The 23,593-nt window shown below is 44.3% G+C and overlaps 1 protein-coding gene and 2 non-coding genes across 6 annotated transcripts; all 3 read left to right on the forward strand.

Annotated features, from left to right (window-relative positions):
- The first annotated feature begins 1,725 nt into the window (after window positions 1-1,725).
- On the forward strand, window positions 1,726-22,737 carry ATG16L1 (autophagy related 16 like 1). Of its 4 annotated transcripts, none has more exons than XM_063408120.1 (18): window positions 1,728-2,415; window positions 3,442-3,535; window positions 5,556-5,661; window positions 7,116-7,189; window positions 7,379-7,630; window positions 8,489-8,554; window positions 10,608-10,694; window positions 11,434-11,490; window positions 12,433-12,535; window positions 14,515-14,620; window positions 14,740-14,810; window positions 16,282-16,353; window positions 18,283-18,403; window positions 19,203-19,308; window positions 19,827-19,976; window positions 20,400-20,447; window positions 20,811-20,912; window positions 21,289-22,737. In XM_063408120.1, the coding sequence occupies exons 1-18, from the start codon at window positions 2,301-2,303 to the stop codon at window positions 21,380-21,382; spliced, it is 1,824 nt and encodes a 607-aa protein (XP_063264190.1). In that variant the 5' UTR covers window positions 1,728-2,300; the 3' UTR covers window positions 21,383-22,737. The 4 variants fall into 4 exon arrangements, with proteins under 4 accessions (XP_063264192.1, XP_063264190.1, XP_063264191.1 ...); XM_063408119.1 differs by having other exon boundaries at window positions 1,729-2,415; window positions 10,605-10,694; XM_063408122.1 differs by lacking the exon at window positions 11,434-11,490 and having other exon boundaries at window positions 1,726-2,415.
- On the forward strand, window positions 12,743-13,013 carry LOC134556603 (small Cajal body-specific RNA 6). Its single transcript, XR_010081891.1, has one exon. It is a non-coding gene; the product is annotated as a small Cajal body-specific RNA 6 (non-coding RNA).
- On the forward strand, window positions 15,164-15,426 carry LOC134556602 (small Cajal body-specific RNA 6). Its single transcript, XR_010081890.1, has one exon. It is a non-coding gene; the product is annotated as a small Cajal body-specific RNA 6 (non-coding RNA).
- Window positions 22,738-23,593: the final 856 nt, after the last annotated feature.

A 23,593-nucleotide genomic window follows, 5' to 3' on the forward strand; every position in this document is an offset into this window, starting at 1 on the left:
GTGTTAGCTGCAGAGGTACAAAATGTTCTTTCTAAATATATATGTAAGCAAACATCAAGTTATTACTCACATGAATATGAAAAGGATCCTCCTAACTTCAGTGTGTGCATGGTGTTGTTTCAAATGAGGTTCCTAATAAAAAGTATTTTAAGATTGCATTTGTGTTAGACTACTGAAGTTTCTCAGAAATTATTTCAGAGTTGAATCCCAGGTTGACAGAAGAGAGATTTCTTTTTGCCTGCTGTAATTTGCTATATTTTTTCTGCATTATCTTATTATGCATCATCACAAAGCATTATCTCATTATGCATCACCAAATTTCCCTGTACTTCTGTTCTCAGCTCATTACCATTATTCAGTTCCATTAATTTTATTTGCAGATAATCTTTGCTCGAGCTCCCAAGTCAGCTAAAGGAAAGGATACTTCAGTGGACCCTTTTAGATTGAAACTAACTGGCATTCTTCTGTAGCTCTCAGAAAACTGTGATCAGAACTGTTTTACAAACCCCAGATTGCAGAAGCTGTCACAAAAACCAGACACGGGTCTGCTGAATGTGGGGCTTGGACTGGAGAATCTCCAGAGGCCCATCCAGATTCAGCTATTCCATACTTGTGTGGTTGGATTTAATTGAGACCATTCTGTGGCAGGGACGGTAATCTGCTACACATTACAGTTATTATTAACACTTTACTGCATTTTTCTCAAGGTCTGGTCTAGATTACATAAAAAACAAATTAGTCTCTCTTATAATGAAGTACTAGATTTTATCATAACTAATAAAGATGGCACAGAACACGGTAGTAAATGTTGGGCTCGAGAGAGAATGGAGATGGATGAAGGTGTCCAGCAACATGCAGAAAAGGTTACAGAAAAGCAACAAAGACTTTGTGGAAGGAGAGGGAACCCTGCAGAAGGGAGGTGGGTAAAAGCTCAATCTCACAGAAACAGGTCAGACAAGGGAAGAAAGTAAAGGCAGCAAAGAGACTGGAAAATAAGAAGAGACCTTTGCAAGAGAAAGGATGGAGAGGTAGCACAGAATTTATGTCTGCTCCATACTACACAGTAATTTGCATCTTGACATTATGGTTCAGCGTACAAAGAAAATGACCAGGTGTTGGACGTGTTCCCTCTTTTCTAAGGTAAAATGAAGATCTGAAACAAAGCTGAATTTAAAAAAGGTTTTTTGAGCGTAACTTTGAAGAACACTGGTGATCAGCATCTTCTCGGAAAATTAACATTGCTGGTTCCCAGTCGGGAAACAGTGAGGGAAGTAAGTGAATCTGAGCACGAAGCTTCAGGAAACATCCCATCAGAAACTGCTCCACTCACCTCGGAGCAGGGACCCCTTCTGTCACAACACAGCCAGCCCAGAGTCAGAGCTGGGCTGGAGGGGGCCCTGAAGGGACCTGCACTCCATTGACCACACCAGCAGAGTAAACTACAAAATCCTTCACCATGTTTCCAAGTGGCCTTATAAACCTCCAGCACGAGAGATTCCCATCTGCCTCCAGCAGCCTGTTTCGAGCTTCACCAGCTTTTATCAGCCCTTCCTCATCTCTAGCAGCCGTTTTTGGGCTCATTTTGGTTCACCTCACCAAAGTCCCCCAGTGTCACTAGCACGAACGGAGCTGCGGGCGGTGTGCCCGCCCTCTGTGACTCGGCGCTCCCTCCCGCCCGGCCCGCACAGCGCGGCCACCCCCACCCACAGCGGGCGGCCTGTGCGCATGCGCTGCTACGGGGCGGTGCCGGCCTCAACATGGTGGGTAGGCCACTCTCAAGATGGCGGCACTCCGGCACGTCCCAGATGGCGGTGAAGCCACACTCAAGATGGCGACGGGGGCCACGCTCAACGTGTCAGCAGCGCCACTCTTAGGATGGCGGCAGGGCCACTCTCAAGATGGCGCCTACATGGCGGACAGAAAATGGCGCGGCGCGGGACCTCCTGGCCTCAGCGCCTCTTCTCCCGCCTGATCCTGCCCCCGCATTTACAGCGCGATCTCGCGCCGCGCCTTCCAGCCGGGGGACAGCGGTGCTGGGGTCGGCAGCACCGGAGGCGGGCGGACGGCGTCAGGCAGCGGCGGGGCAGCCTCTGTCGCTGTCGCGGCGCGCCGCAGCGACGCGAGGACCCCTGACGTAGCGCGGCGCCATGGCGGGTGTGGGGGCGCGGCCGCGGGCCCGGGCCCGGCTCTGAGGGGGCTCCCGCCGCCTCCGCCGCCTCCCCACGCTCCCGCCGCCTCCCTTCCCCCCGCGTCGCCCGCTCTGCCCTGCCCGGCCCGCTCCGCCCCGGCCTGCCGCGGAGATGGCGTCGGGGCTGCGCGCCGCCGGGTTCCCTCCCTGGAAGCGGCACATCGCGGAGGAGCTGCGGCGGCGGGACCGGCTGCAGCGCCAGGCTTTCGAGGAGATCATCGCCCAGTGTAAGCGGGGCCCGGCGGGGCGCGGCCGAAGTAGCGCTTCTCTTCTCCCTCACCGATGCCCATCAGTATCTGCAGGGAGACTCTGCTCAGTGGGGAGGGTGTGGAGTCTTCCTCTCTGGAGGTATTTCAGAACTGGATCCTGTCCGGTGCCGTGTGCTGTGGGATGACCCTGCTTGGGCAGGCACGTGGGACCTGGTGACTCGCTCTGTTCCCTTCCAGCCCGAATCGTTCTGGGATTCCTCCTCTTCTTCAAAACTGGGAAAGCCGCGGTGGCACAGGGTCCCCGCGGCCTCACCCGAGCCGTTTTCACGGGACTGTTTGGGACGTGTCTGTAATAACAGGAAAGCTGAAATTTCTGCTTTATCGAGGAAAATATCGAGTTGTTTCAGTTCTCTCAGAGGCTGAAGCGCTTTGTGCTCTGGACAGTGATTGAATGTCTGAATTGTCTGCACAATTCCTGCCCGGTTGCTTGTGGAACTGAGAACAATGGTGCTATTGACCCTGTTCATGGTCTTTTGTAAAATTCGAAGCTATCCAGGGGCCAGCACTCTCTGTCCAGGGCTTTCCTGCCCGTCCCTGTCCTGCCTCAGCTGTGTCAGGATTGAGGGGGGTCCCACACACTGTGGGGGAAAGCAAACGGCAGAGCTGGGCTTGGCCTCTCTGGCAGGCCTGTTCTCCTCATTGCCATCCTTTGAGGAGCCCTAAAGGGTCTGAACTTTGGACTCTGTTTTAGCAGATAGCAATGCACCTGAGCAGTTGCTCTCTCTTTCTCTATGAAGCTTTCATGAGACCAGTCCCACACAGCCTCTGGATTAATGAGGAGTTCCCGGGGTTGTGGGTGGATGGTGCCTTAACCTCTTGAGATCAAAGAGGATGAGAACACACTGATGTGGTGCAGGCTCATGTAGCATTTGGCTGTGTCAGAGTAATTAAAGGGACTAGATCACAGCTAGTGATCTAGGCAGGAGAAGATGGGAATCTGGATTTGCTTTCTGGTTGTCTAAAGTGCACTTTTTGCTCCTGCAGATAACAAGCTGCTGGAGAAGTCAGACCTTCATGCAGTGCTGGCTGATAAGCTTCAAGCAGAAAAATATGACATGCAGAGCAGACATGAGATCAGGTATGTAACACTCCTTTTTTGTCAGCAGGTGTTTGTTGTGCACCTTGTAACCTAAACCACTGTTTAATGCCTCACACAAACAGCTCCGAGGTCCTTACAGTGACGTGGCACACAACGAACTGAAATTCTGTTGGACTAAATATAACTTACAGCTGTGTCTAAGCTGTGATAAAGTTACAGCATGTTTAGAGTGCAGCACAGAAAGGTCTGGCCAGGTTTGGGAAGGAGGCTGATTTATCACAAACTCATGGAGCAGAGGTGGACCACGGTGAGCTGGTGCTCCTGGTCTGTTTGCCTTGAAATGCTTACAGTGTTTACCTGCTCTTCCTAATAAGTATGGGATGGTTTAATGGCTTAGTTTCTTTCAATCCGTCATCACATGAAAGGGGAGAACAAAATAAACCATGATTGTGAAGTGTCAGTCATAAGTAAGCACCAGATGCCAAAAGGAAAACGTTTTGTGCCTGTTTTTTGGTAGAATTTCTTGGGAAGCTTCCTGCCTGACTGGGAGTAGCACTCTGGTGCTGAAGGCAGGGGTGTCCTGAAACCAGAGCCCCCCTACAGCAGGGAACTGTATGAGTGTGTCCAGTTGGGACACAAAGCAAATCAGTAAGGAAGAACTGCTGGGTTTACAGGAATTGCAGGCAAAACTCCAGCAGGCTGGAGTTAACACCCATGTGAAAGTTCCCAAAAGCTTTCTGATGGCTGCAGTTGTCTTGAACCATTTCGGTTTACGGGAATTGTGTTGTGGCTGAATGCCAGGTCTAAGAGATGAGGCTGGACTAAATGTGGATGAGAAGAAAGGCACAGAAGTAGCATCTGAAAGTAAATGCTCAGCTGAACTCTGATACTGTGCTCAATATATGACAGATTTTTGAAACAGAATTACTTTTCTAATCCTAAATAGCTGAGGAAAAGGGGTTTTACTTCCCTCAAGGCCAAGGAGTAGTATCTAGTTCTGGCTATAGTGTGGCTGGAGCTATAGGATATGTTGGATCTTACCACAGGACTTGGTTTCCTGTCTGCACACATTTTTTTGGAAATGCAGTTAGTGCAGCATTAACTCAGTCAGGGATGGGTTGATTGTTTTTTGAGAAGAGCATTAGGTTACTGATATTACTGTGAGGCATTTGGATGGATTATCTCTTTCCCCCGGACTGTAACAACAGAAAATGATTGCAGAAAGGGATGCAATTACCTTGTTCTGTTTGTTTGATGGTGGTGTTGTAGTTAAAATTATGTTTTTTTAAAGACTGTAATTCAAAATATAGCTGATATTATGCTCAGAGTCTGTGTGTGTATGTGCCTTTAAAAAAGCTTGGTTTTCTCTGTTCCCATGTCTGTGCTTTCAGAGGCATGAGGGATAAATGTTACACTCTCTAGTTGTTTTGGGTGGATAGAAATGTTCTGATATGTAAAAATTCAAGATTATCTCACAGTAATAGTATTGAAAGACACAGTTAGTAACCACTTCAAAACTTATGCACAAAAGGAGTGTAGTCAGGCCAGTGGAGAAATGACTTGTCACAGGTGGGATGGTAATCCCAAGGGCCTGGGAATAATCCCTTGGTTTCCTAGCTTTTGGTTCTGTCCCCTCTCCAGAACATCTTGCATCTTCAGGGTTCACCATCTCACCCCAGAACAAATCAGGGTAGTAAAATACTTGTAATTGTTCCAGAATTTAGACAGTGTACCTCTAAGACTCAGTCATCTTCATGCCAATTTAAACAAAGGCTAGTTATCTTCAGTTGGAGTTTGAATTCTGGTACATTCTAGAAATGTACAAGAAGTGAATGTAGTCTTCAGTAGAGATGTAGCTTTCCAGTACTGTGTGATGGCCTTTTAAAAGGCTGGTGAAGTGCGTGGTGTGGAAGCGAGCTGTGCCTTGGTTTGTTACAAATCACCTGTGTCCCTGGTGTACAGAGCATCCAGGGGAGGCAACGTCTGGACCCTGGCAATGACACAGGAACAGCTGGATTCTGGTTTGGGACATCTCTTCTTCTTCTCTGTCCCATTGCAGCCCAGGACATGATGGCACATGGAACGATGCTCAGCTGCAGGAGCTGGCCCAGCTGAAGATAAAGCACCAAGAGGAGCTGACTGAGCTGCACAAGAAACGTGGCGAGGTTGGAAAGTCGTCTTATGTTCTCTGTGGTCCACATGTGGCCTTTTGGGAGCTTGACCATGATTTTACCTGGCTCATCAATCATCATTTTTCCCTCCTTTCATCTAGAGCCTTTTTAAGCTTCCCCAATTTTTGTTGATTAAGATCAACCAGAGACGGGCTGGTCTGTAATACTGTCACCAGGAGAGGAGAGCTTACATTGTCAGCATAGCATGATTTTTAAGTGCTGAATTTTCTGTTTCATTAATAGGTTTTCAGTTATATTGGAGGAGGAGGGAACTGATCTGGGCCACAGAGCTGTATATGACCACTAGTAACTCAAAAAGACTTAGAATGAGTGGGGCATAGAGGGCTGTGAGTGGTTTCACTGGTCTCACTTTGCAGCATCACTCATGAGGTAGTGGACAAAATAAACAAGCACCAGCCAAAGTTGAAAGAGCCACTGTGCTAGGCTGGAAAGGGAGTGCTGGTTCAGAGCCCAGCAGTTCTGTAACAATGACGCTTGGGCCTGGAAGAGAGGAAAAGCCAGGGGGTCTTGGATTTGTGTTTTGGGATGTTTTTTGGCAAGGAGATACGGAATTTCAGCAGCAGAATTGGGTTTTTAAAAGCACAGCAGTGGACTGAATGAGTCTGGAAGCTGAATGGGACTGCACACTTTCACAGGGAGAAGGTGTGAAAGGTCTGGAAAATACTATCATGCTCCTTTGCTCACACCCCACTGGAGGTGTGGAGAAGCTCCAGTGCCAGAAATTCTGAGCTTTCCAAAGAGGAGACTGTTATCTATTGGAGTTGTGCACAGAGTGGTCAGGGCACTCACAGCACTTTCTTTGCTCCCGATCTGGTGTCCTAAAACCACTTACACAGGCAGGCACTCCTCCCAAAAATCAATCTTCCTTCTCCCTGGGCAGCCGAGGCTGTGCTGCCAGGTAAGCTATGAGCTGGCAGCTGCAGCTCAGCAGCATTGGCCTCTGCCTCTCTGTTCCCTGTGCTCTGCAGGCACTCCACCAGCAGCTTTCTCTGTGAGAACTCTTGGTGGCACAGTGGGAGCTGTGTGTCTCTTGGAATGGCTGTTGTGGCCGTAACAGGATGATTTCTTGGTTGTCAGTACTCACTTGTTGTGTACTTGACAATTTTTAGTTTCTGTATTGATTTTTCTACCACTCAAATTTCTTCCTAATACACGTTCCGTTTGATCTGACTAGTAATGAAACTTCTTGAGGGAACAGAGTGAGACATCAAAGGACAGCAGCTTTTTGACAATTCATTTTTGAAAGCGGATTCTCTGATTTAAGGACCTGTGTAGCAGATCTGCATAGAAAGCTGGGCTAAAAAAGATCTGAAATGTATGATCCATACTCTTAGTGCTAGACTAGTCTGTGCTTGCACTGAAGGCTGCTCAGTGTGTTATCCACTGACATCCCTGCAGTTTGTAATGCAATTTTCTCCTCTCTGCAGCTGGCCCAGTCTGTAATTGATCTGAACAACCAAATGCAGCAGAAGGACAAAGAGATGCAGATGAATGAAGCCAAGTGAGTAAGAAGTGTTTTGTCTGTGGCCAGATTTCTGATGGAGTTCTTTATTGGAGTTATGATATTCTCTAGGAGTCTTAGCCCAGGGCTAAAAATGCCTTTGTGAGGCATTGTGCAAACAGCACAAGGAAGATGGCACAGGTCCAAAAGGAGATCCTCATGGTTTTGTATGTTTTATTGCCATTCCAGGATTGCAGAGTGTTTACAAAAGATTTCTGAACTGGAAACAGAGTGCCAGGAATTGCGTAGCAAACTGCAAGATCTTGAGCGAGCTAATCAGACACTGAAAGATGAATATGATGCTCTGCAGATCACCTTCAATGCCTTGGAGGAGAAACTGAGGAAAACTACTGAAGACAACCAGGAGCTGGTCTCACGCTGGATGGCAGAGAAAGCACAAGAAGCCAATCGTTTGAATGCAGAAAATGAGAAGGATTCAAGGTGAGATTCATGACCTCTGTTTGATAAAACTGATGTATTTTTCAGCTATGAGTGCACAGGATAAAACCTGGTTTTGACCTCTGAGGTCTCTGTTGTTGCTCAACACGGTGAGAGTCCAGAACTTTCTGTTTCTTTTTCCAGCCAACACAGACTGACACTTTGTGAAAACATTCCTGTCTTTTAAACGAATAAAACGTGCTTTTGTTTCTTCAGCAACATTAACTGTGTGCTGAAGATCATAAATGAGATAGAAACTGTGGGGTTTTGCTGATGTTAGGTTTGGACTTCTCTTGTTCATATTGCATCTTATACTGCTCCTAGTTTTATCCTTTTTTGACTTGACTAACTTCGGTGTTTTTTGCATTCCTCTAGAATGAGCATCTTCCATGAGCTATGTAAAACTTTCTGCAAAAGCAGTTTTTTAGGCTTTTTTTCCATGCAAAATAAATTTTCTTCTGAATTGTTTCAGCTTACTTGCCAGCTAATGATACCTGGAGACTGACCTGTGTTACTAGTCTCACAGTAGCTGGCAGTTTTGTATTACCTTCACTAACATCATCATTATTTTGGCAAGTTCTAGCCCTCCAAGCTAATGAATATTCATATGGATCATAAAGGGCCATAGGTTCACTTTGCCTCATTGCCTCACTTGAGTGATCTTGTCCTTTGCTACTCTCAGAAAGAAAATGGCCTCTCCTGCTCAGAGTATCTTGAAAAGCAGGATAAAATTAGAGCAGAGGACTGATAGTTTTATTTTAAATCCTATGAAGCCCATCAAAACCGTGCAGGGTAGCCTTTGGAATGGGATTAAGGAAATGTTGTTTTTCTTTTTTATTAACCTTGGGTTCTCTTTCTTAGGAGACGCCAGGCCAGGCTGCAGAAGGAGCTGGCAGAAGCTGCCAAAGAGCCCTTGCCTGTTGAACCGTAAGCAGTCTTGATTTCTAAAGTCTCTTTCACCAGTTTATGCCTCAGGTTCATGCAGATGCATGATAAATGGTATCTTTGTTATTCCTAAATTGGCTGATGTAGAGGAGTTTTTGAACTTCTTGTGTGAAGTCAGAAATGTGCAGTAACTCTCCCTACCTGAACTTACAGAAGAAGGAGCTCTTTTAGGACTCAAAATAGATGCCAGGAACGGTTCATATGGTCAATGGATGTTGTCATAACCAATGTTTTTATGCTGAGATACATGCCCTTGGTGTTTAAGATACTTTTTCACGAAGCAGTGAAGTCATGAAACAATTCCCCTGGAGATGCCTGAATTTTAAAATGTTAGACTACAAACATGGTCAAGGATTTCCTGTAGGAACAGGTGAATTAACCTGGGTGAAAACATGGCTTCTATACTGGCAGGGATTTATTGTCTAAGGGAAAAACAGTGGAATACTGTGCCTGGTAAGATGATGAGGATCCCTCTGGTCCTTGTTCCTGCCCTGCTGTGTTTGGCTCAGGTGGTGTTGGATCAGGTGGCTGAAGTGGGCAGTGGGAGCTGTGGGTGCTCTGAGCTGGGCTGATCAGGGGGTTTGTGTTTGCCTGGTCCAGAACAGCTGCATCTGATGCTGTTCCTGGGCCCTGCTGAGTGGTGCTAGAGCTGCCTGCAGGCTCCTACTGGAGATCTTTTCTCTTTATGTTCACACCAGAGTCACACTGAGTGCTGTGCTGCAAGCCCTGGCGAAGGACAGGAGCAGTACATCCCTCCTGAAGGGGCACCGTGTGAAAGGCTGGGAGAGGGAAGAAGGGCATGGGGAAAGGGGTGTGAGACACCCTGTAGCATAATTGCTTCCCTGTACTACTCAAACTCTGCTTCAGAGATGGCTTTGATTTCTTCTTTAGGATTTTGTAATTTGAGAGGGTTTGTGTTGTGTAAATGTGCTGCTTACTGAAGGGAAAAACAGCACCATTTCAGGAGGTGTGCCCTAGTGTTGATATTTACCTAAAAACACACTGTTAACATGGGAAGTTCTTTTGCTACACGTAGTTTTAATAGCAGAAACTTTGGATTTTTAAAAATAAATATTGGCAGAACTTGATAGTATTTTATTGGAACACCAGCCCAATACATTCAATCAGAGAATATATTTTCCATAATCTTTTCATGTATACTCTCCTCCAAAATCTTAGAATTGAAATTACAGCTATATTCTCAATGAGGGACTACAAATGGTTTCATTCTTTTGCAGCTGAATGTTATTTGATGGCACATATTGGTTAAATACTGAATTTAAACTTCTCTTCAAATGGCATTAGGTTACTAAAGTGTGTTTAAAAATAGTTTGTCCTGCAAAATCAGCAGTGGAGAAAAAAATCATCACTGAAGGAAAAAACACCAAGCTGTCAGAGCTCATGGTGACTAATGGGGGAAAATCTTCAGCATTAGCTGAGTAATTTAGCTGGATTAATTTATTGTGCATGGCTTGGAACCACACACTTGTGTGATTGGAACCAGCACTTTATTGGAGTGAACAAAAAACAGCTCACACTTAATGGTGCCTGAAGTACAAGAGTGTAGAAAGTATCAGGGTGTCTTTGCTGTAAGTGAAGCAAGAAAATTCAGTCAATGTCTTGTGCTTTTTTTAACACTTGCTTGTTTTGAAACAGCAAAAATGGTGCTGATATCACCTATACTTGATGTTGCAGTAACTCAAGTTTTTGTTCTTCTGTAACTGTTCCACCAAATATCATTCACTCTGAAAACAGAAATGGGAGTGTGGAAATCCAGCCCTACTGTCAGTGAAGTCAGATTAGCAGCTGGAAAGAAAAAACCTGAAATTTAGCTGCTATCTGTATCTGTTTTCAGAGACTGGCAGTGGCAGTTGTGTCAGTGTGAGTTGTCTGGATCTCCCTGTGTGTTGCTTTAGCTCCATGAAGCTGGGTTGCTCTGGGCATGGACACAGACAGGCCCTGGAACAGTGCCATCCTGTCAGTTCATGCTGTCAGTGGCTGGTTGAAAAGGAGGTGTTTTCTCTCACTTCAGCAGGGATGATGATATCGAAGTGCTTGCAGATGAGACCTCTGACACAGCTGAGGAAACCTCTCCGGTGCGAGCTGTCAGCCGCACGTCCAGGTTTGTGACCAAGGGATTCTTGTAGCATGTCACTGAGGAAGGACAAGGGGCACAGTAGAGCTGGAACAATGTTGGGAATGTAACTTAGGTTTCTAGTTGCCTTTAGATGGACACAGTTTAGTGCTGATACCAGAGCTGTAGGAGACTCATGTGCTGTGTTCTCTGTTGCCATGCTTTAGATGTGCTGGTTTTCCTTTGCTGGTTTAACTAAAATACCCTAGTGCCTGAAAAAAATCTTTGTTTAATCTTTAAAACAAATGTTTAAAAACCATATGGTTAATAACATGGGTATTACAATGCCTGTTGTTCTATGCCTCCATTACTCTACAAGATACCACTGTGACTTTGCAAATAGCTGGGTTTATCTAAATGCTGAAAATAATCTTCACCTAGATTAAATGCATCTTGTTCTTTCTTTGAAATAGCAGTGAGTGGAAAGTAAGAGGTAGTTATGTGAGATCATGATTGAAACTTCAGACTTGGCAGACTGTTCTATCTAAACCCAGCAATTCACAGGGTGAGGTTGAGGGACACTGAGGAAACTTCACCCACAAAATGTGTTCTGAGTTGTAGTTACCAATGACTTTTGCACTGATGCCTGCCTTGGTGTTCTCTGTCTCTGGGCTGGGTCTGAGGGGAGGGAGTCTTTCCAGAGACATGTTGCTATGAAATGTGTTTGTATTGATCTTTATGTGGAGAAGCTATTCACGAGGTTTAAACCTGTCCTCCCCTCCTTCAGTAAGCGACTCTCCCAGCCAGCTGGAGGCCTTCTGGACTCTATCAGTAATATCTTTGGGTAGGTTAGAACACTTTCACCTCCTTGTTTTGTTTATTGGTTTCAATGTACACCAAAATCTTGGTGATGCAGGGAACGCAAACAAATATTTTCAGCCTTCCTTCTAGCTTCTGCCTTTCTTTTTTTTTCTTTTTTGTTCTCCTCAACTTCCTGTTTCTTCCATCTTGCCGTGTGCTGACCTCTGACCTTTCCCTCCAGTCTGTCTGAGTCTCCCCTTTTGGGACATCAGTCTTCTGATACTGCCAGGTGAAAACATTATCCACTCTTAGTCCAGCATGTGATTGTATTCCATTGAAGTAACATGGATCGCAGATGCCCTGTGCTGATTAGATTCTGCAGTTGATTACTCTGGTTAGAAACTGTCTATGGTGAGAGAGGCAATGAGCCCCTCTTTGTGGAGAGAATACATGGGGTTTGCTCTTACTTTCCACTGCACTTTGCTCCTTTAGTAGGGTTATTTAAAGTAAATCATTGGGTTCTGTGCTCCAGAGTGGAGCCAGTCCTTCTGAGATAAGCTCTGCTGTAGGTAGATGTCTTTGCTTAAATGGAGCAGCCCAAACTTTAAGACAGAGCATTTTGCTGCCTGGTATGTAGTGCTGAAATGGTGTTGAGTCTTCCTAGACATAACAATGGAGCTGCAGCCAGTCCCATGTTTCTCTTCGTATTGAAAACATTAAAACACTGCTCCAAAATGAGGTGAGCAATCTGTTCAGGTAACTTATGTGGTGAACTCTGAAATATCTAAAGCCACAAGTGAATATAGTGTTACGTGACAAATGTAATTTTTGAAAGATAGGATTAAAAAAAAGATGTTAGAAACACCGTCCCCCATTTTTTACTTTCTGCACAGAGTAGCTAATTGACAGGTATAGATCAGGATGAAGTCAAGAGAAACAGTGTTCATTTCTCATTTTAAAATGTTTCTGCTTTGTTTCATGTCAGGAGGCGTTCTCTGTCCTCGTTCCCTGCACCCCAAGATAATGCAGAACCACATCCAGGTGCCAGTAAAGAAGTGAGAGTGCCCACTACTGCCATATGTGTCTTTGTGAGTACCAAAGGAATTCTCTGCTCTGCTGTTCTTTGTTCTTGTTTTGGAGGAAGAGAATATTCTGTGTGGGAATGATATCCTGAGATTCTTACTATAAGCACTGTTGAGCAGGAAGGAATTCTTGGATGGGAGAAGCAGTCATTCCATTTAATTGTTAGACCAAATGTTTCTCAGAGCCAGTGTGCTCGATGTCTGTCTTACAGAGGTCGATGATGACAAAGAAGTTTTCTGAGTGCACAGGGAAATTCCACCCTATTACCCCCTTGGCTCCCAGCAGTCCCTATTCTATCACGCCATAGTAGAGCTGTGATTGAGGAAGAGACTGCTGACAGTTTGGGATTAATTTAGTTCCAGTTCTCCACAGTAAAGGGAGTTGTGGCACCAAATGTAATCCAACAAATCTGGTGAAGAGGAGCTCATGGTGATGGGGTGTCTTTAATTGCTGTGCATGATCAAAGGTTTTCAACCTGAGACCTCCTTTATGCGTTTTTTTGCCTTACAAAGCCAAACTTAAATTTTTGTGCAGGGCATTGTCTTGTGACTGAAAGGAAGTTGTCTTGCAGTGCAGCTGCTTGTTTGAACATGCCTCTGGAGCTTTCTTGGGCACTCCAGAGCTGGATGTGGAGTTTTCATGGATATTAAAAGACTTGTTTTCTTCATCCAGAGTATCAGTGTGGCTCACTGCAGCAGGGAAGCACATGTATTCTTGCCTGCCCTGTTCCCATATTCTGTAGTGAAAGTTGTGGATGGAGGGAGTGGCAATGTCACCTCATGTGAGAATAGGGTCATGGCTGAAGTGGCAGCTGGAGCTGGCTTGAATAGGGGCACTCAGGGGAGGAGGGCTTGGGCTTTAGCTCCAGTGTCTTGAGCCCAGGTGGAGGGTCAAGACATGTCTAGGTCTGGCAGAGCATTCCAGGAATTAATGCAAGGGCTCTGTGGCAGAGCTTTGGCAAATGCAAGGAGCAGACTGGGCTCACCTTTGGAGAGGCAAGTAGGAGATGGAAAAGGTGGCTGCTTCAGGAGTCATTCCCATAATAACTTCTAGGTGAGGCCTTTCACCAGTTCTGTTGTGAATGGCTCCTCTGCACTTGCAGAAAGATCAGATGTGATTAGCCTTAAATGTGAGCTGACAGACCACATTCAAGCAACAGGTTCTGTAAAAATACAAGTTTCCAGAAAAGCTGGTTTTGAAAGAGCAGTTACTGAAAATACTTTAAAAATAACTAAGATTGTGGTGGTAAGACTGTGTGGGTAAGTTGTCTAAAGCTGGGAAATGAATAGAAGAATGAAAAAGGAATGAATCTTAAAACTCTCATAGGTTTTAAAAGTTCAAGAGTTCAGAACATTAAGCTGTGAGAAGCAGGGGTGCTGGGGAGTCAGTGCATCTGCAGAGAGGAGGCACAGCTTAAGCCCAAGTCCTAGGCAAGCAGGTGCTGTCACACTTGTACTGCATAATCACCAGCACACCCAGGGAATGCAGTGCAGCTGCTGTGCTGTTTCCTAGCAGACCTGCCTAACTCAAGCCTGACTTGATTGTTCCATGGTTGCACAAATTGATTGGATCATGTTCCATGGCTGTCTCTAGATGGAGGAGTGAAAAGTTACTTTCCTTCTACAGCACATCACCTATTACTGTTTCTTGTCCTATCCTCATTTTTTTTTCTGGTGTGACTTAAGAGTCTAAGCTTAGGCAGCAGTGTAAGGCTTTTGCTAGTTTGTTATTGCTGCTGAGTCCTTGCTGCTGTTTTTATTGATGTGCCTTTATTTTTTCTTCAGATAAGGATCAGCCTTTTTGCTGTCTGCACACTGCCAGCCACAGCAGAGTTTGAGTCTGTGGCTTTATTTCCTATGTACTGCTGAAAGATGCACAGCTGTGATTCTGTATAACCTTTAAGTTCTGTATCTTTCTGTTCTGTGGGTTCTGGGTGTGTGCTGACTCCCTTTTGGGTGGCTGTTGTGTTCCTTCCCCCCCTCAGGATGCACATGATGGGGAGGTGAACGCGGTGCAGTTCAGCCCCGGCTCGCGGTTACTAGCTACAGGCGGCATGGACCGGAGGGTTAAGCTTTGGGAAGTCTTGGGAGGTAAACCTTTTTGCTTTAGGGTATAGTGGGATGCTAAATAAACTCCTATTGTGGGTCACTTTGTGTCAACTTCTGTTCTAATCCATTGCTCAAGTTTTTGTTCATCTTTCTCTGTGCAGATAGGTGTGAGCCCAAGGGTTCCCTCTCTGGCAGTAACGCTGGGATTACAAGCATAGAGTTTGATAGTGCTGTGAGTATCTGTGCAATATCTACTGTTCGTTACTGGGAATAAATTAATGGAATTAGGTTGTTCTCTACTATTGTTTCCATTCTAATTGAAAAGTTACCTAAGAAATAGGTTAAAACATGAAAGTAGCTGAAAGTAGTTAAAACTGTACAAAAGATCTTTATTTGATAAGATGCAGTCTGTAATTCTAATCCTTGCTTTACAATTCAGATGATGACATGCAGCTCAGACATTTGCTGTTACAGATTTTTGTTTAAAGTAAGAAATTAGCTTTCCACTGAAGCTGGCATAAGAGAAGAAGCAAATATACTGAGGCTTTATTTCTGTGAAGTTTTTTTCCGTAAGTGCTTTACTGAGGTCTGTGATGAATAGTAAAAGGTCTGATTATCCTAAGACTTGCAGTTCCATGCCCATTTCTCCCAGCAGCTTCTCCCCAGCCATGACACAGCAATGTTGTGGCTGGCAGAGTGTTTGCTGACAGTGTGAGATGTGCTCAGGTCATGTTCACCTGGAGCAGCGGAGACATGACTGGGATCAGCATCCAACAGTCCTGCTTGAAGGAGTTTGGGGTCTTGGATTGGTCTAACTGGACATGTGATTTGACTTTTCTGCTGAGACCTCTTCCATAGCACAAAGCTGATATAATTTCTGCCATTTGGTGATTCTATGTGTTAAATTATGATACACACCCAAGAGGATCCTTCTTTTGGACACTGACCAGCTTGTTAGACCTGTGCTGTTAATCTGCAGGAGAAACTAGTCCTGATGTTTGGCAAGTTGCTTGAACACATTTGCAGTGAGAATTGCCTGGGTGAGTTGCCAAAGGATTGGAAGGATTCAGGAAAGTCTTTTGTGATGGACAGGAGTGCAAGCATGAATTCTGTGTTGGCCATTCTCCATCATGGGTGACTTGTGGGAGTCCTAAGCCTAAAGCCATGAACAAGTTGATTTCTCTCTCCTCAGGCAGATTTCATTTTTGAAATCTTAGCTTAAAGTGCTTTTTTAATTTTAATGAAAATTAAAAAATTAAGAATCAGGCCAGCTCCACTGTGAGACCTTTCTAAGCAGTGGGGGTAGATGATGCAGGGCTTTTTCACTCTGAAAAAAAAAAAGGAAACAACTCCATGACAGGTGAGGGTAAACTAGAATGCATTTTCTCACTGCAGCCAAAGGGAAAGATGATTGTCCTTTTTCTGGTCTGGTTATTGTTATAATTGGTATACATTATTCTTATTATAGCCTAAAGCCATGATTCTACAAACCCTCCCATTTTGGTGAGAAGCAGGTGCCATAGCCTTTGGGAAAGGTTACATTAGCTTTCTGTACTGGCATTTGCTATTGGGGTTTTGGTTTTACTCCTTTTTTTCTTTGACAAAATAGGACTAATATGGTTTTACTGGTTTATTGGAAATATTTGCATTTGGTTTGTATATTGACTAGCAGAAGGAGTTTTAAAGGAATCTTGTGTTCACAGGGTTCTTACCTCTTAGCAGCTTCAAATGACTTTGCCAGCAGAATCTGGACAGTTGATGACAATCGATTACGGGTGAGTCTTGTGAAGCAAAGCAGTGCACAGATTGTTTCTGTCTTGTATTCCTAATTTTGTCAAATGGGTACATGGCAATTTTGGAAGTTGGGCATTTACAGACTCTTTTTATTGTTCTTTTTGTTAAGAGGTTCTTTATCTCTTGAGAGTCTTCACAGCAAGTCCTAAAATACAGTGTTGATCTCCACACAGCCTTGCAGGAAGCTTCAGTTGCTGTATATTTTTCCAGTACAACCTCCCCCCTAGAAAAGCTTTGCCACATGAAATATGTGTACGCTTTTGTGTATCCCTCTGGGGAACTTTAAATGCTTTTTATGATTTATGGAGGGCCACCTCAATGTTTCAGCCTCTCCCAAAGGACAGGCTGCTGAAAAAGGCTTTGTGGAAGACAAAGCAGGACCTCTATTTTAATTCTGGAGCAGCATTCTTGAAAAGGAGCCCTCTGCCTGGCTGTCCAAGGCAGCAAGCCTCAAGATGTTGGACATCGTCCTCAATGTCTTTTGAAAGGTTCCTCCTTTCCTCTCAAATACTTTGTACTCATATTCTTCTCTAGCACTTGTCTCTGATTTGAAAAGAATCCTTTGATAGAACAAAAGAAAAGTTTCACAGCTTTCCAAGAGCTTTTCTTAATTGTCATTTCCTGTGTACACTTTTCCTCAACTTTTTATTTTAGTAAGATGCTACTTTGATGTTCAAATCTTCTGACATTTCAATGTTGGTTATAACCAACAGATGCACTGTAATTCATGGGGTAGTTCTCAGTGTGGAGATGTCAAGTCTCAGGAAAGCGAAGAGTATCAGTTGTTTTGCACCTTCTCCCTGGCTGCAAAACCTATTATTGGATGTGAATTATAGTAAATACAAGTTTAGCAGACATAGATTACTCACTGCAAAAGGTTAGTTACATCTGCAGACATTCACATAATCTACTGTAATTCTTTGGAGTGCATTCATTGTTTGCAGAGATGAAATGCTGCTCTCTGTTTCAAGTGTGAGGACTGAACTTTTCATGGCTTGCACATTAGCAGGAGGTAGTAAAGCTGAAATCACTGCAAACTTTGCCAAAAGTCCCTGTCTAATGCAGATACCTGTATGTGATGTCTGTGCAGCAAGGGCACCAGAGTGGAAGATAGATCCTCCTTGCTGGAATTTGTGTTCCTTTCTTAAGGCAAGGTGGTCTTTTTGGGGTGATGCTTTGTGTATCAGATTTGGGTTTTTCCCCCAAATTTCCATTTCTTTCCATTCTTAAGGGCTTTTATTTTGTGTTTCTTCAAGCCCAGATTGCTTTGTGTGATTTGATACTCCATTTGAGTATTTAAAAAAATCTGTCTACAAAGATTTCTGTCTTGTTTTTCATAATTCTTACTTTAGTAATTCATTGTCTGTTTTGTGATTTAGTGTGTAAGTGTTGAGCAATTCTAAGTGAATGTGGTTCATGTTCTCAGCCCCAGAGAGCCTCCCTCTGCACTTAGGGAAGCTGCTGTAGGGAGTTTGTTCTGAAATCCCTGGTTGTCTCAGCTTTCAGGCTTTAAGATATAATAACAATTGAGGCTCGATACCCTGTTGTATCCTTCAGGGAAGCTCCATACTAAAGCAGAAAGGCACAATTTCCATTTTCAGCATGCTTTAACCCCTTGTCATTGGTTTGTCCTGCAAGGCTGTGTTGCAGTTGCCATCTGTCCATGAAATGTAGCTGTGCAGTGTTGAGGAGGGAGCTGAGGTTCCTGAGTAACTGGAGAAACTGCAGCAAAAGGTGACCTGTGTTTCCCAGCTCCAGGCTGGACTCTGATAATTAACACTCCTACTCAGTGGTGATCTCTGTGTAACTGTAATAGATGTTTTTTCTGCCAAGCAATGCAGGAGACATGCAAATCACGATTTGAGCAAGTGGAAATACTCAGTTTCACCATGTCCATCTCCTGTCCCCAGCACACCCTGACAGGTCACAGTGGCAAAGTTCTGTCAGCCAAGTTCTTGCTGGACAATGCGCGCATTGTTTCGGGAAGTCACGACCGGACCCTCAAGCTCTGGGACCTCCGCAGCAAAGTTTGTAAGGAAGCCCAACTTCTCCTTTCATCCGTGTTTTGTGCTTCTGCTGAATGCTTATGTGGTCTAATGTCAGATCAATTATTGAATCTTTTTGCCAGTATAAAAATGGAAAAAGCTAGCAGGCATCCCATTTGCTGTTATTCTTTAAATACTGAATTCTTTCTGCCTGTTACCTGGAATGAGAAATCCTGTGTGTGCAGGAAGCACTGTTAATGCTATTACACTGAGAGCAGCTGTTTTGGGGAGTGTTCTCTGTTTACCAGTCTGGGGATGGGTATTTTAGGCTTCCACTAAAAACTTAGAGCCAGGCCAGGTTTTTAACCCACAGGTGGGTGGATGGAAGTGTGTCTTGGAAATGTACTGAAAATTTCAACATCTCAAATGAAGGAATTGCTAGGATCCAGGCTTTTTTTCATGAGAAATACCTTATTTCCTTGGTTTTTCTCCCACTGGGGGCTCTTAAACCTGCTTGCACTGAGATTCAAAGTTACCTTGATACCTCAATTGCAAACGTAGGTCAAGGAGACAGATTCATGTTGTTAACAGTAGCAAATTATAGCTGGCTAAATATGAAGTGGAAGTGATGTGGCTGTCATTTAAAGTCCCAGGAAAGGAGATTGAGAAGGGCAGAAAGGTTGAAGACTTAATCGGGATTATTTTAAGACAGTTTACCCTGTGCCAGTACCCTGCTCTGTGTGGCCACTGTGGGAGGGAGGGTTTAGGGATTGTTTTCTGTCTCAGTTTTCATCAGTTTGGACAATGTGAATTTTAGTGTGTCACCGTTGGTTTCTCCTTTTTAGGTATAAAAACAGTGTTTGCAGGATCTAGCTGCAATGACATTGTGTGTACTGAGCAGTGTGTAATGAGTGGACATTTTGATAAGAAAATTCGTTTCTGGGACATCAGGTAAAATTATTGTAGGAGAGCTTATGGGTTTGCTGTCAGGTTAATCTGAAGTAGGGAACCCTTCTTGAGCTTGGCAGCTGGGGAGACTGTTACAAAAGTGGCAAAAGGCCATTAAAAAGACTTTTGTTGCCACTTTTATGCTGTTTGGCATTATAATTTTTTGTTGTGTTTTTTTAATTATTATTATTATTATTTTTGGGGATCTCATTTCTTTTCTGAAAAGACAGCCTGCTTGCTGGTAAACACTTTTCATTGGTCAGTACTTGCTGTTCTAGGGTGGGATTGTGAGGAAAGCAGTGTCTTAACTGTTTGCTGGAAATGCTATCTGCAAAGTGGGATCTAGCTTGGGAAAGAAATAAAATGTAAAAATAAACCAGTAATTCTTTTTCTTCTCTTCCACACTGGGACAAGCCAAAGTTTTGATGCACTGGTTTGGCTTCTGAACCCTAGTTCACTGCTTTCTTTTTTGCTTCCTCTTCTCTTTTTTTCTTTTTTTCTTTCCCTCTTTCTGTCTTTAGGACTGAAAGCATTGTAAAAGAACTGGAGTTGCTTGGAAGAATCACAGCTCTGGACCTGAACCCGGAGCGAACAGAGCTTCTGACCTGTTCCCGTGATGATCTGCTCAAGATCATCGACCTGCGGGTCAGTGCTGTCAAGCAGACGTTCAGGTGAGTGTATTCTTCACCAGAACACTGGGAATTGCAGGATCTTGTATTATGGGCTACCCTCAGTGCTGGAGTGGTTTTCAGGACTTCTGTGAAGAGAGCAGTCTCCTCACTTTTTTTTCCTACGTGGCAAAGTTCTCAAGAATGTCTAGAAACAGCAAAGATCTGCTCTAATGGATCTTCTCATGTTTCTCTTTAAAGAAGGCAGCTTGGCTTAGAAGTCTCTGTTCTAAAGAAAATAATTTCTTCAGGTACCGTTGAGAGAAGGGTGTATGAGAGACATGAATTGGGATAAAGGGATGGTGGAGTTTATTCTGAACCATGCAGAAATCCTTAACGTTGTCTTTAGTAAGTTGTTTTCTCATAATTGATTTTTCATTGTCTTCTCATAAATGAGTAAACAGTTATCTGATTCTAACTTTCCAGTGCCCAGGGATTCAAATGTGGCTCTGACTGGACAAGAGTTGTGTTCAGGTAAGGTCAGACACAAACAAGATACCTGATGAACGTTTCCCCAGCTGAACTGAGTGATTCCTGATGCTTGGCTGCACTAGTCCCCAGTTAGAGCTAGAAAAACTCTGGCAAAGTTTGTAATTTGTCCAAGGTTACCTTTTGATCAAGCCATAGTGTATCTGTAAATGTTGATCCAATGTCTTGGAAATGCCCTCATTTCAAAGTGCTTTCACCTCTGAGTATTAGCAGGTGATAACACATAACTCCTAAAAACTATTTAATGCCAAGTTGCTTGCTTAGGAAGTTGTGGGTGGAATGATGTGTGCTGAAAATTGCTGACTTGGAAATTGTTCTTTGTCCTCTGCACTTGGTGTGATCTCACAGCCCTGATGGTAACTATGTGGCTGCTGGCTCAGCTGATGGGGCCCTCTACATTTGGAATGTGCTCACTGGGAAATTGGAGAGGACGCTTGCAAAGCATCACAGGTGAGGGAAGTGGGACATGCAGCCTAGGGGGGCATCAGGGTTGTGGATCTCGCTGAGCTATCAGAAAGTTGGAGTTGTACAGCTTTGCCACTTCTACAAAGGCTTTGTGGATTCATTGTGCAGTATTCTCTAGATTGAATTAGATTAGATTTGTTGTTATCTTGCTAAACTGAGATATGATTCTAATAAAGTGCATTCAATACCTTTTCAAGAAATAGTACCTGCCTCAGACTTATTAAAAGCCCAAGTCTCTTGAGATGTGAGAAGGTGGTGGGGTTTTTTATTTGTAATAGGAATATTATAGTATTTCATTGCAGTGCTAGGTGCTGTTGTGGGATTCAGCTCTCCTGTAAACTCACTCTTCCTTCCCTTTCAGTTCTTCCATCAATGCAGTGACGTGGTCGCCGGCGGGCGCGCACGTGGTCAGTGTGGACAAAGGCAACAAGGCTGTGCTGTGGGCTGAGTTTTGACTGATGGGAGGCTGTGTGGTGGTGCTGCACTGCCTGGAGACCCGAGCCCAGATCCATCCAGAGTCAGCACACTGACAAGCACATGGGCTTTGCTTTCCAGAGGGAAGTTCTAAAGCAATGGAGAAAGGACCTGAGTCAGAGGCTTCTCACGGCCATAACTGCACTGTGGCACTCGGACTCAGAATGGGATTAGCTGTTGTAGATGGAGAATGCTACTTAGTCATGCCTTTACTTGCAGTATCTATGCACCACGTGGAGCTGAAGATACTGGCGGGATTCCTCACCAGACAGCTGTGCCAAATAATTTGTCACACAAATGTACCTACAGCACTTCTGAGGTGGAAACTTTGGAAAGAACTCATTGTGTATGCTGACTTAAAGCATGTCCTGTCTCCTGTGTTCTGTTCTGGTGGCCTAGTTCAGGCATGGGATGAGAATAAACATGTCCTAGGCAGTTTCAAGTGTTGGAACAGCTTTTAGAGAGAGTTCCCCATGGTTCTGACAGCTCTGCCTTTGAGTCATCAACTCAGTTTGGATCTGTTCTGATCCTGGCACAGGCTCTCCAGCACTGTCATGTGAACTTTATGTATCGGTTCTTGAGGCAACGGTCTGTTCTTCTGGGCTTCTGCACCCTTGTGTTGAAATGCCCTTCAACAACTTGGGCATCACCAAATAGATTTTTAATCTTTTTATACCACAGGCAGTTTGGTTACTGGGTGTGAGGAGAGAGCTAAGCTTGTTGAGGTTGTTGATGATGTGCTGCAGTGATGAGGAATGTAGTGATCCTGTGACTTCAGTCCTGGAATACGATGTTTGGTCCCTTTTTCTGTTCATCCGTCCTGTCCTGGCGGCTGTCAGCACACAGGGGAGCAGTGGCACCAATTCCCAAATGCATTGTTTTGGTGCTGGCAATTCCAGGCCATTTGCCCCACTCTTGAGCACACGTGCAATATTCCCATTAGCGCTGGAGCCCTCTGTGGTACCGAGCAGTGTCTGAGCTCTGTCCCTGTTCTGGCACCCCAAACATGATGTGACTGAGTGTGAGCCACCTGGCATATCTTTATCCAGCCAAACCTTTCCACATCATCTGGGTCTCAAGACAAGCCACCAGCGGTTTATTGCCTTTTTATTTGCACTTTATTTTCTTCTTTCCCAATAGTGTTTTATTGTGGAAGTGTGTTCTTTGGAGGGGCTGGGTTGGGGGAGCTGCTCTGACAGGTTCCCTCTAACCCAACCTTTCATTCAGACACTTTCTGCAGAGGGGAATTAGAGTATATGGGGCAAAAATTTTATTTATTCAGCTGCCCATAAGAACTTGATTGTAAATAAACCTGTGTTCTGCTTTTAAAACCCCACACTGCTCTGATTTATTTATTTGTGCATCTGTGTGTGAGATCTTGTTTGAAATATCATTTTCCTGGTGAATTGTGGGATTTGGTGTAGTTGGGGAAAAAGGATAATGCTCTTAGCTTGGGACTAGATGTCCCACAGGTGCAGCCTGGGCTTGTCCTGTCTCAGTAGTCCTGCCTTGAGACTGAAGGAATTCTTAATTCTTGCCTCGTTGAACAAGTGCCCCTCTCTCTCTCTCCTTGAAAGCTTGATCCATTATTGTTGGATGTTTTAGATAAACTACTGAACTGATGAAATCGGGATCTGCATTTCAAACACTGCTGAAAATAGGCATCTTTTTCTGCTGTGAGACTTTGACTGCTACCTTGTCAAGTTTTTAAGACAGGAATAGGAGTTGCACGTTTCTTTAAAAACACAAAAACCCTGTTGAAGATGTTGCTCAGGTTTCAGCTTCAGAGTAATGAAGCAAAGTCTTCAGCTCTTCAGTGTACAAATTCCATAACTAATAGCCATCACTGGCCACCCTCCTTTTTTCATAATAAAATAAGCTTTTATCCAGCTCATGGAAGTGAAAACTGTAGGAAAAATGAAAAGTTGCCATTCTGAACAGTTTAAAAAGACAAGATGTATTTTCTTCTGCCAGTTGCAGTGGCAGATGGTCCTTGAAAAGGCACCTGCCACAAGTCCAGGTGACCTTGGTTACTGCAGGAAAGCAGATCGTGAAGTGGCAAGTCAGCATGATGAAAGATTATTGGGAGATTACCATAATAAAAAACTGCAGGCTCTGCTGAGGAGGATCAGAATGGGTTTAGGATGTTTATAATTTAGACTGCTGCACTTGTGTTTTTCTACAGCATGGAC

The sequence above is a fragment of the Prinia subflava genome, chromosome 11 (genome assembly GCF_021018805.1).
Source record: "Prinia subflava isolate CZ2003 ecotype Zambia chromosome 11, Cam_Psub_1.2, whole genome shotgun sequence".
NCBI classification, from domain to species: Eukaryota; Metazoa; Chordata; class Aves; order Passeriformes; family Cisticolidae; genus Prinia; species Prinia subflava.